General features: G+C 37.0%; 1 protein-coding gene across 3 annotated transcripts; it reads left to right on the forward strand.

Annotated features, from left to right (window-relative positions):
* The first annotated feature begins 1,331 nt into the window (after positions 1 to 1,331).
* LOC127440076 (serine/threonine-protein phosphatase 2A activator-like) lies at positions 1,332 to 17,142 on the forward strand. Of its 3 annotated transcripts, none has more exons than XM_051696457.1 (10): positions 1,332 to 1,407; positions 5,133 to 5,242; positions 8,616 to 8,702; positions 8,851 to 8,976; positions 12,612 to 12,729; positions 13,069 to 13,168; positions 13,425 to 13,549; positions 13,729 to 13,829; positions 14,813 to 14,920; positions 16,404 to 17,142. In XM_051696457.1, the coding sequence occupies exons 1-10, from the start codon at positions 1,383 to 1,385 to the stop codon at positions 16,476 to 16,478; spliced, it is 975 nt and encodes a 324-aa protein (XP_051552417.1). In that variant the 5' UTR covers positions 1,332 to 1,382; the 3' UTR covers positions 16,479 to 17,142. The 3 variants fall into 3 exon arrangements, with proteins under 3 accessions (XP_051552417.1, XP_051552419.1, XP_051552418.1); XM_051696459.1 differs by lacking the exon at positions 1,332 to 1,407 and adding an exon at positions 5,776 to 5,879; XM_051696458.1 differs by lacking the exon at positions 1,332 to 1,407 and having other exon boundaries at positions 8,613 to 8,702.
* Positions 17,143 to 20,373: the final 3,231 nt, after the last annotated feature.

Raw genomic sequence — 20,373 nt, forward strand, 5'->3', positions numbered from 1 at the left:
ATTTGTGGTTGATAGATACGATGCTTGTGTCTGTTTTGAGTATTTTCTGCCTGCTCTAGGGAACGTGTTGTCCGAGTAGGTCATTATCATAGTTCGTTAACACATGTATCAAGTCAGCTGAATTTAGTTAACAGAGTCTTTAGTTTAGACATTATTTAAGACTTCTTTGTTTTGTAGGTAATTGGCTGCATATCTATAAAAAATAAAAAAATAAAAAAAACAAGGCTGGGTTGGTGTGGATGTTTGATGCATGTTTTACTAACTGTACCAATGTAGACGTGAGTTCAGAACCCAACTTGTTGGTTCACGCTTATTATTTTTGGATCCGTGACCTCAATACTTTTGACAGGATTTTGACCCATAGTGGTTGTCCCAGAAAATGATGAGACATCTTTGAAAAATCTACTTTAAAACACATGTATCAAGTTGGTAGAAAATACGTACAAAAGTATTTGTGTCCATGTTTGTTTAACAGATTTAGGAAAACAATAATAGCATTTTCTACAAAACTGTTGATTTAATGACTTCAGAATGTCAGTTGGTGTAACCATCAAGTGAAATGTATGAAAATACTTTCTTTGCTCCTTGAATACAGGTGACACAACACAACTTAAACATTAATTTAAAAAATGTTTTCAAATATATTTTTGTGTCGAATATTAAGACGTTTTTATGCGTAACTCCATATGACCTGAAAAAAAGCACACACACAAAAAAACATATATATATATATATATATATATATATATATATATATGTGTAAAAAATATATATTAATATATATATATATATATATATATATATATATATGTAAAAAATATATATTAATATATATATATATATATATATATATATATTTTTTTTTTTTTTTACTTCACACACAGTCTTAAGGGCATTTAAAGGTGTCTTCTCTGTTTTTTTGCAGGGTTTTTTGGTCGACAATTTTTTTCCAAATATGAATAATATATTTAAAAAAAAAATGTTTCACAGCTTATCTTTTAAATAAGTGTTAATAATAATAATAATAATAATAAAATTCCAAACTACTTATGTCAACATTTCTTTTTTCAAGAACCTCATCTTTTAAAAAGACTTTTATTTGTATTATTATTTTACTTTAAAGGTTGCATTTGACTACAAACTACACCAGACACTTCGCATCAAGGTAAATGTATTTATTCTGTTCTATGTAACACATGTGGAATAAAGGTTCTGATTTAAAAATAATAATAACTTTAAGAAACAAAACGCACTTTTTGGTGTTTTTTCCTACATCACTTTTCATTTGCTGATCAAGTTCAAGTTCACAATTCAGTTGTTTGGATCTGAGAGACGCGAAAGTGCTAGTGAGAGTTGAACGGTCGTGTTTTCATGTTCTCACAATGGCGGAGACTGAGCAGCCGTCAGGTAAAGCACTTCAATCATATTTGCATTTAAATACACATCACTTTAAAGCGGAGACATCAATGAGACCTGTCGATTATATATTTTGTTGTTCAACGCCTCTGTGCCTGAAAGGGATGTGCATACTTGCAGATAAACGCTTATAGTCTCGCCACGCCTCATGTAATGAATCGACTGGAGTCTGACAGCTCTGATGTTCATTTAGCTCAGCGAAGTGGCGCATACATCGGTTATTAAACCTTTTCTTAAGGAAAAAATTCTCGTTATTTGTAGTACTATATATTTAATTACAACAATATTTTGCTTGTTTTTAGAGAAAGTCTTGGACGTAGCGTGTGAATTAACTCAGTTTCAAAGTTAGCTGGCTAACTCATCAGATATACATAAATTGCATCACAACTTGATTTATTTGTAATGGTTCGTATCAGCTTTAAAAATGGTGTGTCCCATGTGTCAGCAGCCAAATCACCCTGCAGCTCTGGCCTGGTTGCCCACTAAAGCTAAGCAGGGTTGAACCTGAGTACCTCGATGGGAGACCTCCTGGGGAAAACCAAGGTTGCTGCTGGAAGAGGTGTTAGGGAGGCCAGCAGCAGGGGGTGTTCACCCTGTGGTCTGTGTGGGTCCTAATGCCCCAGTATAGTGACAGGGACACTATACTGTAAAAAATTACCAGGATGAGACGTTAATCCGAGGTCCGGACACTCTGTGGTCATTAAAAATCCCAAGGCACTTCCCGTAAAGAGTAGGGGTATAACCCTGGTGTCCTGGCCAAATTCTTTCCATTGGCCCTTATCTATCATGGCCTCCTAATAATCTCCATCCCTGAATTGGCTGCATCACTCTACTCGCTCCTCTCCACCAATAGCTGGTGTGTGGTGAGCATTCTGGTGCACTATGGCTGCCGTCGCATCATCCAGGTGGATGCTGCACACTGGGGGTGGTTGAGGAGATTCCCCCTATACTATGTAAAGTGCTTTGAGTGCCTAGAAAAGCACTTTATAAATGTAAGGAATTATTAATTAAGGAATTATGTGTAATTGGTTGGTGATCTGTTTTTGCACTGAGATGATCCTGGGATCACCACATTTTGTATGTATGTGGGGTTTATTATTTTGGTTAAAAGAACTTGGAAAAGTGTCCTTTGGGTCAGAGAAAGAGGTTCTTATGTTGTTAGACTGAAACCAATTTGGAGTTGCTCATACTACTTAAAAGACAGGTAAATTAGTTTTTTCATGTTTCAGGTTGTATAACCCTCAAACTACTTTCTGCCTCCAAGCTAGGTCCCTCATTCTTCCCACTAATCAGTAAAATGATATAGAAATATATACATGGAAAGACTTATGGCAAGATGAGTTTGTTAAATGTGGGCAACATGCCAAAGTTTACATTACTTTTTGTTTAGATATTTCTATTTGACTTTATCTGTACATCCAGCACTAACTTAAACACAGACAGTTGTGATGCTCATTACTATTGCACACAAAGTCATGATCTGACTCTGGATGTATCAACCCACAGGAAATACAATTTGCCTGCCATTACTACAGTGACGTACAAAGGGCTCAAAATCAATCAAGCATTTTTTTTCCTCTGCCCTGGATCAGAACCCAGGGAAAGAGTTGATGGTGTCCATTTAGCAGTATCATTTGTGATTTTGTTAATCCATCAAGGGCCTGCGTGGAACTCTAATCCTGAAGTTTTTTTCTTTCTTTCAGATAACTATATATACAAATACTGGGATTATAACCAATAGTTTTTTTATGCTTCTGGATAAATCACTCTTTGGGGTCCTTCTTAGACATAGAATTTTGAAATGCAAAATAGAACCAGGAGACAAAATCAGTTGTGAACTTAGAGTTCTGAGAAAATTTACAGTTGAAGTCAGAAGTTTACATACACCAAATAAAGTTAACTTTTCACAATTCCTGACACTTAATCGTAGAAAACATTCCCTGTCTTAGGTCAGTTCAGATTACTGCTTTATTTTAAGAATGTGAAATGTCAGAATAATAGTAGAGAGAATGATTTATTTCAGCTTTTATTTATTTCATCACATTCAGTGGGTCAGAAGTTTACATACACTTTGTTAGTATTTGGTAGCATTGCCTTTACATTGTTTAACTTGGGTCAAGCATTTTGGGTAGCCTTCCACAAGCTTCTCACAATAAGTTGAAGACAGAACTGGTGTAACTGTGTCAGGTTTGTAGGCCTCCTTGCTCGCACACGTTTTTTTAGTTCTGCCCACAAATTTTCAGATTGAGGTCAGGGCTTCTTGATGTCCACTCTAATACCTTGACTTTGTTGTACTTAAGACATTTTGCCACAACTTTGGAGGTATGCTTGGGGACATTGTCCATTTGGAAGACCCATTTGCGACCGAGCTTTAACTTCCTGGCTGATGTCTTGAGATTTTGCTTCAATATATCCACATAATTTTCCTTCCTCATGATGCCACCTATTTTGTGAAGTACGCCAGTCCCTCCTGCAGCAAAGCACCCCCACAACATGGTGCTGCCACCCCATGCATCACGGTTGGGATGATGTTCTTCAGCTTGCAAGCCTTACCCTTTTTCCTCCAAACATAATGATGGTCATTATGGCCAAACAGTAAAAAAAAATTTCATCAGACCAGAGGACATTTCTCCAAAAAGTAAGATCTTTATCCCCATGTGCACTTGCAAACTGTAGTCTGGCTTTTTTATGGCAGTTTTGGAGCAGTGGCTTCTTCCTTGCTGAGCAGCCTTTCAGGTTATGTCGATATAGGGCTTATTTTACTGTGGATGTAGATACTTGTCAACTTGTTTCCTCCAGCATCTTCACAAGGTCCTTTGCTGTTGTTCTGGGATTTATTTGCACATATCGCACCAAACTACGCTCATCTCTAGGAGACAGAATGCGTCTCCTTCCTGAGCGGTATGATGGATGCATGGTCCCATGGTGTTTATACTTGCGTACTATTGTTTGTACAGATGAACGTGGTACCTTCAGGCATTTGGAAATTGTTCCCAAGGATGAATTGTGGAGGTTTTGGCTGATTTCTATTGATTTTCCCATGATGTCAAGCAAAGAGGCACTGAGTTTGAAGGTAGGCCTTAAAACACATCCTAAGATACACCTCCAGTTGACTCCAATTAGCTTATCAGAAGCTAATTGCCTAAAGGCTTGACATCATTTTCTGGAATTTTCCAAGCTGCTTAAAGACACAGTTAACTTAGTGTATGTAAACTTCTGACCCACTGGAATTGTGATATAGTCAGTTAAAAGTTAATCTGTCTGTAAACAATTGTTGGAAAAATTGCTCGTGTTATGCACAAAGTAGATGTCCTAAACGACTTGCCAAAACTATAGTTTACTAATAACTAAATTAGTTTTAATGACTTCAACCTAAGTGTATGAAAACTTCTGACTTCAATTGTATGTGATTGTAAGAGATTTTATAATGCAAGTTCAGAACTGCAGAAACCAAACTTTCAGTTTGCAACTCTGTATTGCATGACTTGAAATGAAAAAACTAAGCAGCAAAAAATAAATCAGTATTAATAAATTAAGATGTACAAATACGTTAATATTGATTAAAATAAAGTAAGAGTGCCTGAAAATGTCATCACTGTTGTACTTTCATTTCTAGATTAGTTGTCCCTCAGAGAGAAAATGGACAAAATATTAATTTGGCTTGAATTTGCGGTGTCCATTGATATTTTTATCTCTTAAATATTTTTGTCTTTCAGGCTCCTCCCATGAGGATGACAAGCCTCCCAATCCTGTCAGCTTCAACTTTATGGTACCAAAGAAGGAGATCAGTATGGTGCCTGATATGGGCAAATGGAAAAGATCCCAGGTATGTTTTACAACCCACCAATCAAAGAGAGACGGATATTAGCTCATTTTCAGTCTTTTTTTTCCCAGTGCCCCTGGAGTTTAAAATAAGAATAGGAAGCTAAATTGTTTGACACACTTTTATCACACAGCAAGTTGCTGCAGTGTTATTGTACTTGTAGACAAAGTCCTAAAAGATCAAGAGATAATCATGAAAACTTCTGCATAAATTCCTCCAGTTAAATTGCACTCATTTTTTTCTCATTAAAATTTTAAATTTTTACATCTACAGAAGTCCAGTCACTCCCAATGGAGTCTGGCTGCAGACATACACTCTCAGCTCACATGCACTCTCCATTAAGGAACTGAAAATAAGTTGCAAGGATAATGTTGTATAAGAGTTTTATTACTTCAGTGTAGAAAATAACAAATAATATCATACCTTTTGTATGTTTAAGATTTTAATCTGGACATACAAAGATTACATCAGGTCATTTCACTATTATCTGAGATTGATATTGTTTTATAACCCTTGTCCTGTTGATGCATGTGGAGACGAGCGGCATTATAATGGATTAAATCTGCGGCTGCCGTTGACGATGCAGCACGGTGGATGCACTTCGGAGCGCTTGAGTTGATCACCTGCATGTACTGGACAGGTTGATTGCCAACACTTTATTTTTGTATATTGCTGTGATATCAGACTTGCAAAGTGAGATGTAATAAAAAACAACTAATTGCCATCAGCGATGTTGGCGTCATTAATAACTTATCAACATGCACAGCAAGTTTACTCAGCTGCGGCAGAGCAGGCTGTCAGAAAAAAGGATAATACATGTAAGCAATACAGTAAATGTGTCATACTGTCAAAAACAAACCTGTAGATGTCCATTTTAGAATAATGTTTGAAACCATGTTGTGTTTTTGAACGCTATTCCTATAAAAAAAAATATCTTCTGAGTGCATTGGAAGAATAGCAGTTAAATAAAAATGTTTTCATGTAAAACAGTTTTCTGTAAAAGTACTTAATAGAACTACTATGATAGTACTTAATAGAACTAGTACTTACTAGTCCTACTACTACTACTACTACTACTACTGAGTATACTTTATAATAGCGCTTTTCCAGTGTTCAAGGTGCTTTCAAAAACATAAGATTTTTTAAACAATATAAGCAGATCAAACAATCTAGCAACAAACACAATATTCCGTTGTCAGAAGATTACATACACTCAGGTTCAAGTCATTAACTAATTTTTTGACCACTCCACAGATTTCATATTAGCAAACTATAGTTTTGGCAAGTTGTTTAGGACATCTACTTTGTGCATAACACAAGTAATTTTTCCAACAATTGTTTACAGACAGATTGTTTCACTTTTAATTGACTATATCACAGTTCCAGTGGGTCAGAAGGTTACATACACTAAGTTAACTCTGCCTTTAAGCAGCTTGGAAAATTCCAGAAAATGATGTCAAGCCTTTAGGCAACTAGCCAATTAGCTTCTGATAGGCTAATTGGAGTTAATTGGGGGTGTACCTGTGGATGTATTTTAAGGCCTGCTTTCAAACTTAGTGCCTCATTGCTTGACATCATAGGAAAATCAAAAGAAATCAACCAAGATTTCAGAAAAAAAATTGTGGACCTCCACAGGTCTAATTCATCCTTGGAAACAATTTCCAAATGACTGACTGAAGGTACCACGTTCATCTGTACAAACAATAGTACGCAAGTATAAACACCATGGGACCACGCAGCCATCATACCGCTCAGGAAGGAGACGCATTCTGTCTCCTAGAGATGAACGTAGTTTGGTGCGAAAAGTGCAAATCAATCCCAGAACAACAGCAAAGGACCTTGTGAAGATGCTGGAGGAAACAAGTTGACAAGTATCTATATCCACAGTAAAACGAGTCCTATATCGACATAAACTGAAAGGCTGCACAGCAAGGAAGAAGCCACTGCTCCAAAACCACCATAAAAAAGCCAGACTACAGTTTGCAAGTGCACATGGTGACAAAGATCTTACTTTTTGGAGAAATGTCCTCTGGGCTGGTTAAATTTTTTTTTTAACTGTTTGGCCATAATGACCATCATTATGTTTGGAGGAAAAAGGGTGAAGCTTGCAAGCCGAAGAACACCATCCCAACCATGACGCATGGGGGTGCTTTGCTGCAGGAGGGACTGGTGTACTTCACAAAATAGATGGCATCACGAGGAAGGAAAATTATGTGGATATATTGAAGCAACATCTCAAGACATCAGCCAGGAAGTTAAAGCGCAGTCGCAAATGGGTCTTCCAAATGGACAGTGACCCCAAGCATACCTCCAATGTTGTGGCAAAATGGCTTAACTACAACAAAGTCATGGTATTGGAGTGGACATCAAGAAGCCCTGACCTCAATCCGATAGAAAATTTGTGGAAAGAACTGAAAAAGCATGTGCGAGCAAGGAAGACTACAAACCTGACTCAGTTACACCAGTTCTGTCTGGAGGAATGGGCCAAAATTCCAGCAACTTATTGTGAGAAGCTTGTGGAAGTCTACCCAAAACAGCTGACCTAAGTTAAACAATTTAAAGGCAATGCTACCAAATACTAACAAAGTGTATGTAAACATCTGATCCACTGGCAATGTGATGAAATAAATAAAAGCTGAAATACATCATTCTCTCTACTATTATTCTGACATTTCACATTCTTAAAATAAAGTAGAGATCTGAACTGACCTAAGACAGGGAATGTTTTCTATGATTAAATGTCAGGAATTGTGAAAAACTGAGTTTAAATGTATTTGGCTAAGGTGTATGTAAACTTCTGACTTCAACTGTACATAGTAAACACTCAACCTAACAACAGAGCCCATGTCAAACGCGAAGTCTGGAGTGATGGTACAGATCAACGTTTGTGTGATCCACCAGTCCAAACAAAATCGAGTGCAGAAATAAAATCTAAAATATCCAGACACACACTCTCTGCTAGAACAATATAACAAACCGCAATGATCTGCAGCACAGTGTTTGTGAGAGACATGCCATTTCCAGCACAAACCACCAACACTGCATGAAAATGTTTTGGTCCTGAATCCAAGAATGTCAGTTTTTGACAAGGAAATAAATAAAAGATGGGCAACTCTTGTGTGAAGCAGCTGCAGTAGCAGATTATAAACTTCATGTGTCCTTGCAGATAGGTGTCAGTATAAAGTCCAACACCTTTAAGACCCAGCCAAATTATCTAGAAGCAGATCATTCCAATAATGGAATGGTATATTTTTTGTTATTTTTTTTTAATATATATATTCAAATGTCTATTTTCTGTGTATTATGAATTTGCTGTCACATAATTAAACCCCCTTTTGCTTGTGTTGGTGCATGTGTTTCTGTTCTGTGTAAGTAGGCATATGCAGACTATATGGGATTCATTCTGACCCTAAATGAAGGTGTGAAGGGAAAGAAACTTACATGTGATTACCAGGTGTCCGAGGTGGGTCACACTATCCTGCTGCTCACTATACTGCTGTATGTTTATCTGTGTGTTATAGGTAAATTAACTGGTACATAAATGTCGCTGCTGATAATACAGTGAAAGCTCATGGATCAACTTTTAAAAGCATGCTTCTCTGTGCTATTAGACAGTGGAGAAGTTGCTTGCTGTTTTGGGAACATTAGATCGCTGGATCGACGAGACGCCACCAGTGGACCAGCCTTCTCGCTTTGGCAATAAAGCCTTCCGTACCTGGTGTTCCAAGCTAGACCAGGTTAGCAGACAATTAATCAAAAGCCTGCTCATTTGAACTTCTTTCATACTCTGTTGTAATAATACTCCAAATTAGGGATGCAAGGATATGAAAAATTTTGCCCGATACTGATTTTACAAAAAACTATAGACCGATACCGATATTTTGTCATCAGATCACTGTTTTACTTAAGAATTATGCTTTAAAAATGTACAAAGTGGTACAAAGGCTTTTTTATTGTTCATTTCTATTGAACATGGATTGGATATGTTGAACACATGACAGGCCAAGATTTTAAAGAAAGCCACTATAAAAGATAAATATAATAGTATAAACATATTAAAAAGATACAAAAATAACTAAATATGATAGCATGATGATAAGAAAAAAAATTTTTTTTACTTCTAAAGCACTGAACTTGTTTTTTTTTTGGTTTTTTTTTTTGCTGTTAAATACAATAGAACTCACATTTTACATGTATGTACTGTATATTATAAAACATTACAAATTCATACTATGCATACACTGTATGTTGGGGAATTCCACGTAAATGTCAACCACACCATGGAAAAATAAAAAAGATTTAACCAAAGAAACAAAACCCCCTTTTAAATTCTGTGTTATACTAATGTAATGGATAATGTTATCCAGACCACTAGAGGGCGCCGCTTGCTCACAGAGCGCCGACTGAAGCGCTGAATGCAGACTATATTTTGAAATATAGCTTTTTAAGGCTTAGTAATCATGCAAGGCCATATTGCGATTTCAATCTGAATTAAATCAATCATGCAGCACTAAGTCAAGGTCTGCTGGCTTCAAAGCGTTTTGGATGGTTTACCTCATGTAGCCTATAGATAAGTGCCACTTTCACAACTGTCACATCCATTTATTGCAGTTTTGCCACAATAATGTGAGAACAAGAAAGAATAAAACTTAAGTATTACATGATCTTTGGTGTGCCAACCCTTCTACGTATTGTGGCTTTTATAATTCTAGATTGTGCATTACAATTGAGTTTTTACAAAGTGTGTTACTAATTAATTATAAATAAACCATTGTTTTATGAATTTAGCATTTTCATGCTTTTAACCAATATGCTGATGGTTTTAATTTGGTCAGTAATTGGCCGATAAATATCAGCAGCTGATACATCAGTGCATCCCTACTTAAAATGCTTTCTATGTATATGACCAATGTTTAACATCAAACTGTTTTAAAGGGATAATACACTAAATGAAAAATGAAACTTCTGTCATCATTTTCTTACCCTAATTTTGTTCCAAACCTATATGACTTCCTTTATTCCACTGAACACACAAGGAGATGTTAGGCAGAATGAAAGCCTCTGTCTCCATTCACTTTCATTATATGTAATAAAAGATGCAATGAAAGTGAATGGCAACTGATGCAAACACTGCCTAAAATCTCCTTTTGTGTTCCATGGAAGAAAGAAAGTCATACAGTTTTGAACAATATGAGAATGAACTTTCCTTGACATGCACCAACATGAGCTAAACATTGCTTATAATTAAAGTGGAGGTACAGTGCATTCAGGAAGTATTCAGACCCTTATTGTTTTCACATTTTTTTATGTTGCAGCCTTATGCTAAAATACTCTAAATTAAAAAAAAATTACCACATCAATCTACACTCCATACCAGATATTTTATAACTTTGCAAATTTATATATATATATATATATATATATATTAAAAAAAAATGAAATATCAAATTGACGTAAGTATTCAGACCCTTAACTCAGTACTTAGTTGAAGCACCTTTGGCAAGTCTTTTTTGGTATGTTGCAACAAGCTTTGCACACCTGGATTTGGGGATTTTCTGCCATTCTTCACTGCAGATCCTCTTAAGCTGTGTCAGGTTAGATGGGGACCGTCGGTGGACAGCCATTTTCAGGTCTCTCGAGAGATGTTCGATTGGGTTCAAGCCCGGTCTCTGGCTGGACCACTCATGAACATTCACAGAGTTGTCCCTAAGCCACTCTTGCGTTGTCTTGGCTGTGTACTTAAGGTCATTGTCCTGTTGGAAGGTGAACCTTCAGCCTAGTCTGAGGTCCTGAGCGCCCTGGACCAGGTAGTCATTAAGGATATCTCTGTATTTTGCTGCATTCAGCTTTCCTTCAATGCTGACCAGTCCCCCAGTCATTGCTGCTGAAAAACACCCCCACAGCATGATGCTACCACCACCATGCTTCACCGTTGGGATGGTATTGCGCAGGTAATGAGCAGTGCCTGGTTTCCTCCAGACATGACGTTTGGAATTGAGTCCAAACAGTTCAATCTTTGTTTCATCAGACCAGAGAATCTTGTTACTCAATGTCTGAGGGTCCTTTAGGTGCTTTTTTTATGTGTCTTGCACTGAGGAGAGGCTTTCGTCTGGCCACCCTGCCATAAAGCCCAGATCGGTACAGTGTTGCAGCGATGGTTGTTGTAACAGGGTAAAAGGGAAAGGAGGTGCGAGAAACAGACGAAGCATCAAAGTAATATTTAATTAAACAAAAAGACACAAACATAAACACATACAGGGCAACTGCCTGTAGCTCTCTCTCCCTGAACTCCGGAGGCGTTTATCCCTCTCATGGGCTTGATTAGCCTGATTAGGGGCCGGGCATGCATCATCACGGCCCAGCCCCACCCTCCTCCTTGCCACAGTTGTCCTTCTGTGATTCTCCCATCTCCACACATGATCTCTGGAGCTCAACCAGAGTGACCATCGGGTTCTTGGTCACCTCTCTTACCAAGGCCCTTCTCCCCTGATTGCTCAGTTTGGCTGGGCGGCCAGCTCTAGGAAGAGTCCTGGTTGTTCCAAACTACTTCCATTTAAGAATTATGGAGGCCACTGTGCTCTTGGGAACTTTCAGTGCAGCCAAATAATTTTTTGTAGCCTTCCCCAGATCTGTGCCTCGACACAATCTAGTCTCTGAGCTCTGCAGGCAGTCCCTTTGACCTCATGGCTTGGATTTTGCTCTGATATGCATTTTCAGCTGTGAGACCTTACATATAGATGGGTGTGTGCCTTTCCAAATCATGATCCAGAACATCTCAAATATGATGCAGAGAAATGGGATGCACCTGAGTTAAATTTCAAGTGTTATAGCAAAGGGTCTGAATACTTATGTCAATGTGATATTTCAGTTTGTTCTTTTTAATACATTTGCAAAGTTATCAAAAATCTGTTTTTTGCTTTGTCATGGGGTATGGAGTGTAGATTGATGTGAAAAAAATAAAATAATTTAAAGCATTTTAGCATAAAGCTGCAACATAACAAAATGTGAAACAAAATGAAGGGCTTTGAATACTTTCTGAATGCACTGTAAGTAATTTCTGCGATACAAGCCCCACTGAATGGAACTGCAAAAATAAACAATGTTTTCTAAACAGCTTTCTGAATACCCCCCTCGTCTGCTGTTGTTCAAACCATCAAATAGTCCCATCCCCAACTCATGCCGCTGGTTGAGTAACGTATTTTAACACTGAAAAAGTTACATACTTCAGCTTTAAGTATAAAGTACCTTCAGAAAGTATTCACTGACTGAGTTATTTTTCTCAAATGGCCATGTCTGAGCGTGGAAAAATCTGTCTAGAATGTTTTTTTGTGATTTAAAAAGATGTTGATGTAAGAGTGTTTTGTGTTTGCAGGAGGCTGAGGCTCTGGTCACTTCTGTTCTCCCATCAGACCGTCATGATGCTGCTCCAGAGATAGCTGTGTACCTGAAAGAGTCTGTCGGCAACTCCACCAGAATTGACTATGGCACAGGTCTGTGTGTGTGTGTTTCTACATACAGCAAGTGATTATTTGTTTGTATGTTATGTTTGTTTGGTTGTCCAGTGTCACCATCAGACATAATGTCAAAGTCTACACTGTCTCCGGTATTAGAATAAGCTTGTGAATTCAAAGGTAAAATGTTTTTATAGCAAATTTCCACTAGAGGATGCTGTTGACACACCAATTTCCTGAGTGTGCGGCCCTTGCATCCTCTATGCAGCTGCAGCTGTGTTTGTATTAATATTGTCTTTTCACATCAAAATCCATCCATAAGAAAAGAGTTCATTTTTACATTATTTAGGTTAGGAAATAACATATTTGGATGTGCAGGTCACGAGGCTGCGTTTGCTGCATTCCTCTGCTGTCTTTGTAAGGTGGGAGCTCTGCGCATAGAGGACCAACTGGCCATCGTATTTAAAGTGTTTGACAAGTTGGTGGATCTTCTTATTTTTTTGCTTCCTGTTTTGAATATAATGCAGATTGTCTTCAGACAAAATCTATTAACCCCCTTATTAGCAGCTCTTTGTTAAACTGGCTTCTGTAATGAAAAGTTTCATTCCTGCATACTAAATGCCAATAAGAACATTTTTGCAATATAGTTCCAGCATATTTTGGTTGATAGTGTGAAGGTCAACCGTGGCAAACTCATTTGCATCATAGCAAGCATTATAATCTGATTGTCTTAGGTATCTGCGAGTGATGCGCAAACTGCAGAAAACATACAGGATGGAGCCAGCGGGGAGCCAGGGCGTGTGGGGTCTTGACGACTTTCAGTTTCTTCCCTTTATATGGGGCAGTTCACAGCTTATAGGTAACTGCTTGGCTTTTGTTGGCCATTTTGCTTCCAATTGTATAGTGTTATGCATTGTTAATGCCCTGTCTTTTTCTGAAAATGCCTCTTTTTTTTTTGTCTTTTAAGAAGACTTTTTTTAATGGCTTCAGTAACTGTTTATTATTTTAAATTATATTGAGCAACTGTATTGTGTGTAGACCACCCAACCCTGGAGCCCAGGCACTTTGCGGAGGAGAAGTTTGTAAACGAGTATCACCAAGACTACATGTTTCTGGAGTGCATTAAATTCATCAATGAGGTGCGTGTGGTCTGACAACTTCTCATATTTGCTAAATGAGAATTTTTCCTTATTTTGATGTGGGGATGAAACACACACACACACACACATGAAAACAAAGTTTTCTTTAGAGTACTTGCCATGTACAGTTAAAAAATTGTGTTATCTGGGATTCAGACTCAAATAGCTTTATTGGCATTGTAAAAAAGGTTAACATTGCTAAAGTAACATTAAAAATGCATACTGTTTTGAAAAAAATACAATAAAATAAAACAATAATAAAGAAAATATTTTTAGAAATAAAAGCTCTCTCTCTCTCTTTCTCTCTCTCTCTCTCAGGGAGGTTGTATTTGCACTCCACTCACATGAGTCATTTCCTTCCTTCCCTGCACGTTGTTGTGAATCACTCCTAGGGCCCCTAGGGCCCACCCCCTCCTTTCTTTCTCCTTTCCCCCATCACTCTATTTCTCCTTCTCTCCATTCCTCTATGAGAGGCTAGTGGGTCTTGGGAAAGTCTGACTTGACGAGGGCAGTCTGAGAATCTGTGTGTGTATGGAGTAAAGCCACACAGCACTACCATTCATAAAGTACTCTTTCCCAAGGGCAGTTCCCCAGCTCCTCTCGCTCATAAACTCTCATGAATAGGCCTGAGTTCAGTGACTCAAGTACTACATTATAGTTAAAAAAACAAAACAATTGGTTGTATAATTATTCTGTTATTATGTTTGTATACTCTGTGTACATATGCCATTAATTTCCTTAGTGTTAAAAAAAAATCTAACAGCTCCACTTATTTTTTTTTTAATGAACATTCTCTTTAAGTAGTTTTGCCATTAATTTACTAGTATCAGTGCTTTCCATACACCTCATATAAATCAGGTACACAAATAAGTGAGGATTTGAAGAGAAGTTGCCACTGTGAAATGTTGCTGATTACACAGTATGTCCAAAACATAGGATCTTTTTAATCACTGTATTCTTGTTTCTTTATTTCCTTCCGTTAGATGAAAACAGGCCCCTTTGCCGAACACTCTAACCAGCTTTGGAACATCAGTGCTGTTCCTTCCTGGTCCAAAGTCAATCAAGGTCTCATACGAATGTACAAAGCGGAAGTAAGTATTATGGTATAATAAACACTAATAGATATAAAAAATTTACAGTGTTTCAAAAGGATATTTCACCAAAAAAAAAAAAAATTCTGTCATCATTTACTTACCCTCACGTTGTTCCAAACTGGATGATTTTCTTTTCCGTGAAACACAAAAGGAGATGTTAGACAGAATGACTAAGTCACTATTCAATTTCATTCATTTTTTTTCTTCATACAATGAAAGTGAATAGTGACTGAAGCTAAAATTCTGCCTAACATCTCCTTTTGTGTCGCACAAAAGAAAGACATAACAGAAAATTCGTTTTTGGGTGAACTATCCCTTTAAACTGACTCAATGCATTCCTTTTATAGTGTATGCAAATGGTACACTGGTACTGAAAGTTAGTCCACTAAATCCTTTGTTGTTGTCATAAAAAAAATAATGAATAAACACTTTATTAAAGATGTAGAATTACTACCCTACCCACCAATTTCACTTTACTGTCTGCAGTTTTTTTCATTATAAAGCTAAGTCATGGACTCTTAAGATCCTCTGTGAAGTTTTAAGATTGGACCAGAAAGAGTTAATTGAGCAAGCATGTGTGTTCGAGGGGAAGAACCCAGTGCCCCACCCCCTCCTTCAAAGCCCACATCCTGTGTTGAGAAGACGCCTGTGCTCCCTCCCCCTTTTCTCCCCTTAGCACAGAGCAAAGCTGAGGGGCCAGTCTGTCTGCAAATTCCCCTCCTCCTTCCCTCTCTCTCTCTATCTCTCTCTTTCTCTCTTTCTCATGCGCCCTGTCTGTCTTTCCCCACCCCCGTATATGTCATACTCTCGTTCTCTCTTTGACTGTGTTAGCCCTGCTATTCTGTGTGCCAGGGATAGGTGATTTTAAGACTTGTCTTACAAGTTAGATGCTAAGACTCTTAAGAGTATGAAAGTTATATTAAACTTTTTTCATCAGTTATATTAATTAAAATATCGTCATTGACATAATTGTTTTACATACAATATTGTCAAAGTACATATTATTTTTAATATTATATATTTACTATAATTTAATATTATTTGTTTTATTCTTGTCACTTTTGCTGCATTAACCATACTGTCAATAACAGACTGGCTTAACATTTCTAAATTTGTGTTCACTGATTTCACCCAGTTGCGAGTATATGTGGACAGAACTGTATGTTTGTGTGTACATGAGTGCTTATGTCCATAAATATGTATTTGGGACTTTGATAGCAAGCAAAGTGACGCTATATTAGATCCTTTGCTAGGATGTATCCCCTAGGCAGCAATTGCTCACTTTTTTTGAAAAAGCAGACATGGTTGTCTTTAAAATAGTTTCCCAAAAGAAGTCCAATACATTTAAGTGCAAAGATGTGTGCAGATATACCTCTATTGTTAAGCCTTATTCATGGCATCAGACATTTTTTAAACTTGCAAATCTATTCCCTTGCTGCACAGTTGAATCTAACTAACTTTTTTTGTTACCCTCTTACAGTGTCTAGAAAAATTCCCAGTCATCCAGCATTTCAAGTTTGGCAGCCTGCTCTCTATTCAGCCAGTCAAACCATAAGTGACAACAAAAAGAATCCACACCTTGTCAGAGAACACAACCAAACCTCCAACTTCGACGAAACTGCTTCATACCACCCAACCCCCGTTAACAAACCTTAATATGCATCCTCTACACCAGAGGTGGTCAGTTTTGCTCCTGTAGATCTACTTTCCTGTAGAGTTCTGTTCCAATCCTGCCTCTAATACATATTATTCATGTGGACCTTGATTATGTGGTTCATGAGTGTTTTAGTTGCTCTATAGGAAATTCTAACTTCTTAACTCTACAGGAAGGTAAATATCCAGAAGCAGGATTAACATTTCCTACTCAACACAATCTGCTAGATGTGTATTTGACAGAAATCCCACATCTGATGGTCACATCACTAACTTTCGCTTATTTGATGCAATTTGTCTCTATGGTTTTATTTGTCTACTCCCTGCAAGCAAGTTGAACTGCTCCTCAGACCCATGCAGTGAGCACCTTTGATGCAGTTATGCACATATTTTCATTTGGATTGGCATTTATATTTATTTGTGTATATAAAGAACAGAGCTTGTCACAATGAGGCTTGGTGTTGGTTTAATGTACAGGTTTTCATTGCCTGTGTGCAAAAGATCGGTAGCCAATGAACAATGATGTGTGTTTGTGAAGCAGCGTATAAAAACGTACATCTAGTGAACTTCTTAGTGTGACTGAATTGTTGTACAGTTAGAAAAGATTGCTGACGTATGTGTTGGCTGTGAATAATTTTGCTAAGTGTCATACCTATGTAAGACATAAGTTGTCAACCATTTTGTTACTAATATTTTTTGCCACATTTCATTCAAATTAACTAAAAATAGGACAACTTATTGCAAAGCAGTAGCTTTGTATGCAATGCAAGTGAATGGGTGCCAAAATGATTACGCTCCAAAAGCACATAAAGGCATCATAAAGGTAATCCATACGACTCCAGTGGTTAAATCCATATCTTCAGAAGTGATATGATTGATACGGGTGAGAAACAGATAAATATTTAAGTAATTTTTGCCAGAAATTCTTCTTGCTGCCAGTAGAGGGTGATATGCATGAAGAATGTGAATCATCAAAAACAAGAGAAGAAGAATGTGAAAGCGATCTGTTTCTTACCCACACCTATCATATCGCTTCCCAAGACATTGATTTAACCACTAGAGTCTTATGAATTACTTTTATGCTGACTTATGTGATTTATTTTTTTGCTTCGTAATTGTGGCACCCATACACTTGCATTGTTGAAAAGAACTGAGAAATTCTTCTAAAAATCTTCATTTGAGTTCAGCAGATGAAAGAAAGTCACACACATCTGTGACGGCATAAGGGTGAGTAAATGATGAGAGAATTTTCATTTTTGGGTGAACTATTCCTTTAAAGCAAATAATTTGGCTCCAGCTATTTATCTAAAATTGTGAAGTTTGATTTCTCAACTTCATTCTTTGTAAATAAATGGTTTCAGTTTGCATCAGAACAGTCCCTCCATCTTGACACAGTGTCACTACTAATAACAGGGACGGACTGTATCATGATGTAATTACAGAAAAATGTAACACAAATGCAGTAATTTTGCATCGGCACAAACATTTATTCCATTTTACCTCACACAGTAAGCATTTATAGTTCAGCACAATAATGCAGGCACACTTTAGAGTGATAATGGGTGTCATAAATCAAAGATTTAAAGGATTTTAAAATGAGAGACATTAAAATGTGCATTTTAATCCAGGCCTACTTTTTATTCTGTCCTAAGGAAACCAGCCCTGTTTGTATACAACAACTTGATATGAAACTAACAGACCTGGGTGTTAAATTGTATTTTATCATTCCTTGATCTTGACTTCCAAACTCTTAGGTGAAATGTAATATGGATTTCGGTGAAGAATTACCTTTGTCAAAATCTGATAATTCAAATTTAATCCAGAGGAACTATGCCGTGTCTCAAAAATTGGCTTTTTGAGTCACCTGTATAATAAATAAACGTGTATTACACATTTACTAAAGCCTTAAAGAATAGTTCGCCCAAAAATGAAAGTTGTCTCATTTACGCATGCCATCCCAGATGTGTTTGACTTTCTTTCATCTGCTGAACACAAATTAAAATGTTTAGTGAATAGTGAATAGGTGCAAAATTTTGAAGCTCCTTAAGCATATAAAGGCAGCATAAAAGTTATCCATACGACTCCAGGGATTAAATCCATATCTTTTGAAGCGATATCATTAGTGTGGGTGAGAAACCAATCAATATTTAAGGCATTTTTATGATCAATCTCCACATTGATTTTTTTTTTAAGTTATAGCCAATTTTACAACTTCGTTGACATGATGACATAATGTCAACAAACCCTAAATCAACTGTAAAAATGGCAATAGAACTTTACAGCTCATATAATACACCAATTTTAACAGAATAATTAATGTAAGTGCTTTTATAAAATTATAAGCTTTACATATTTGCCTTTAAACCCTCCAAAAATTGGTCCCATTCACTTAAATGAAGGCAAATTCAGCATCTGCCCAGTCACTGTCTTCTACTGTGAAACTCAGCAGAGCTTGAATAATTCACACGAACACAAACGTTCAAAATGAACGCCCAACACCCATCCACCTTCCCGTATTCTGTGCAGTTCTATTCAAACATAGGCTCTGCTGAGTTCATCAGGCGCAGCTGAGATAAAATAAGATTAAAGTCGTGCCTTTTGTCTTCATTTAGGCTACATTTGATGTTACCACTGAGTCAGTTTCACATTGCTGCTCATTTTGCAGGGGTAAACAAAAAGTATTTCATATATGCATCACGTGCCTCACTGTAATCTCTCTCTCTCTCTCTGTCTATATATATATATATATATATATATATATATATATATATATATATATATAACAGACGAGTTTAAATAAATTATTGTGGTAATCAACATTATGCCACAAATGCTGTCAGTTGAGCTTAAATTGTATTGAACCCTGAATATTCCTTTAAATAGTGATCAGTTTCTCACCTATTTCATATTGCTTCTGAAGACATGGATTTAACCACTTGAGTCGTATGGATTAATTTTATGATGCCTTTATGTGCTTTTTGGAGCTTCAAAATGTTGGTATACATTCACTTGCATTGTGAGGACCAGCAGAGCTGACATATTCTTCTTAAAATCTTCATTTGTGTTCTACAGAAGAAAGTCATGCACATCTGGGATGGCATGAGGGTAAGTAAATGATGACAGAATTTCATCATTTTTGGGTGAACTTTTCATTTAACACCAGAGGTTCTTCTCCTCACAAGATTGTGATCTACAAAGACTTTAAATCACTTTATTCAACTTTAAATACAATTCTAATTTAGTTAGGTGAAGTAGGTGTAAGGTGATTCCTAAAGCAAATAAAGTATTTTAGATTTAGTTTCTGTAAGGCCTAAACACATGCCAGGCCCCTTCACATTCTGTCATTTTCAGTGGAAGACAAATTCGGCATCTGCCCAGTCCCTGTCTTCTACTGTGAAACTCAGCAGAGCTTGTTGAGTAATTCACACGAACACAAACGTTCAAAATGAACGCCCAACACCCATCCACCTTCCCGTATTCTGTGCAGTTCTATTCAAACATAGGCTCTGCTGAGTTCATCAGGCGCAGCTGAGATAAGATTAAAGTCGTGCCTTTTGTCTTCATTTAGGGTACATTTGATGTTACCACTGAGTCAGTTTCACATTGCTGCTCATTTTGCAGGGGTAAACAAAAAGTATTTAGTATATGCATCACGTCCACCGGCTAATGAAACACGTGCTGTTTATGTAGATTTGTGCTTTATGAGACGTATAGATCCTTCCATCGCGCATAGGGAGCAATAAATAAATAAAACAAATAAAAAAATCTGCCTTATTTGGCTGTGTGTGCGCTCTCCG

Source organism: Myxocyprinus asiaticus, chromosome 4 (assembly GCF_019703515.2).
Source record: "Myxocyprinus asiaticus isolate MX2 ecotype Aquarium Trade chromosome 4, UBuf_Myxa_2, whole genome shotgun sequence".
Classification (NCBI taxonomy): domain Eukaryota; kingdom Metazoa; phylum Chordata; class Actinopteri; order Cypriniformes; family Catostomidae; genus Myxocyprinus; species Myxocyprinus asiaticus.

Excerpts from the sequence above, each read along its gene's own strand:
- LOC127440076 (XM_051696457.1), top strand. The coding sequence starts at position 1,383 with ATGGCGGAGACTGAGCAGCCGTCAG. Across the intron at positions 5,243-8,615 it reads GCAAATGGAAAAGATCCCAG|GCATATGCAGACTATATGGG; the intron begins GTATGTTTTACA and ends CTGTGTAAGTAG. Across the intron at positions 13,550-13,728 it reads GGGCAGTTCACAGCTTATAG|ACCACCCAACCCTGGAGCCC; the intron begins GTAACTGCTTGG and ends TATTGTGTGTAG.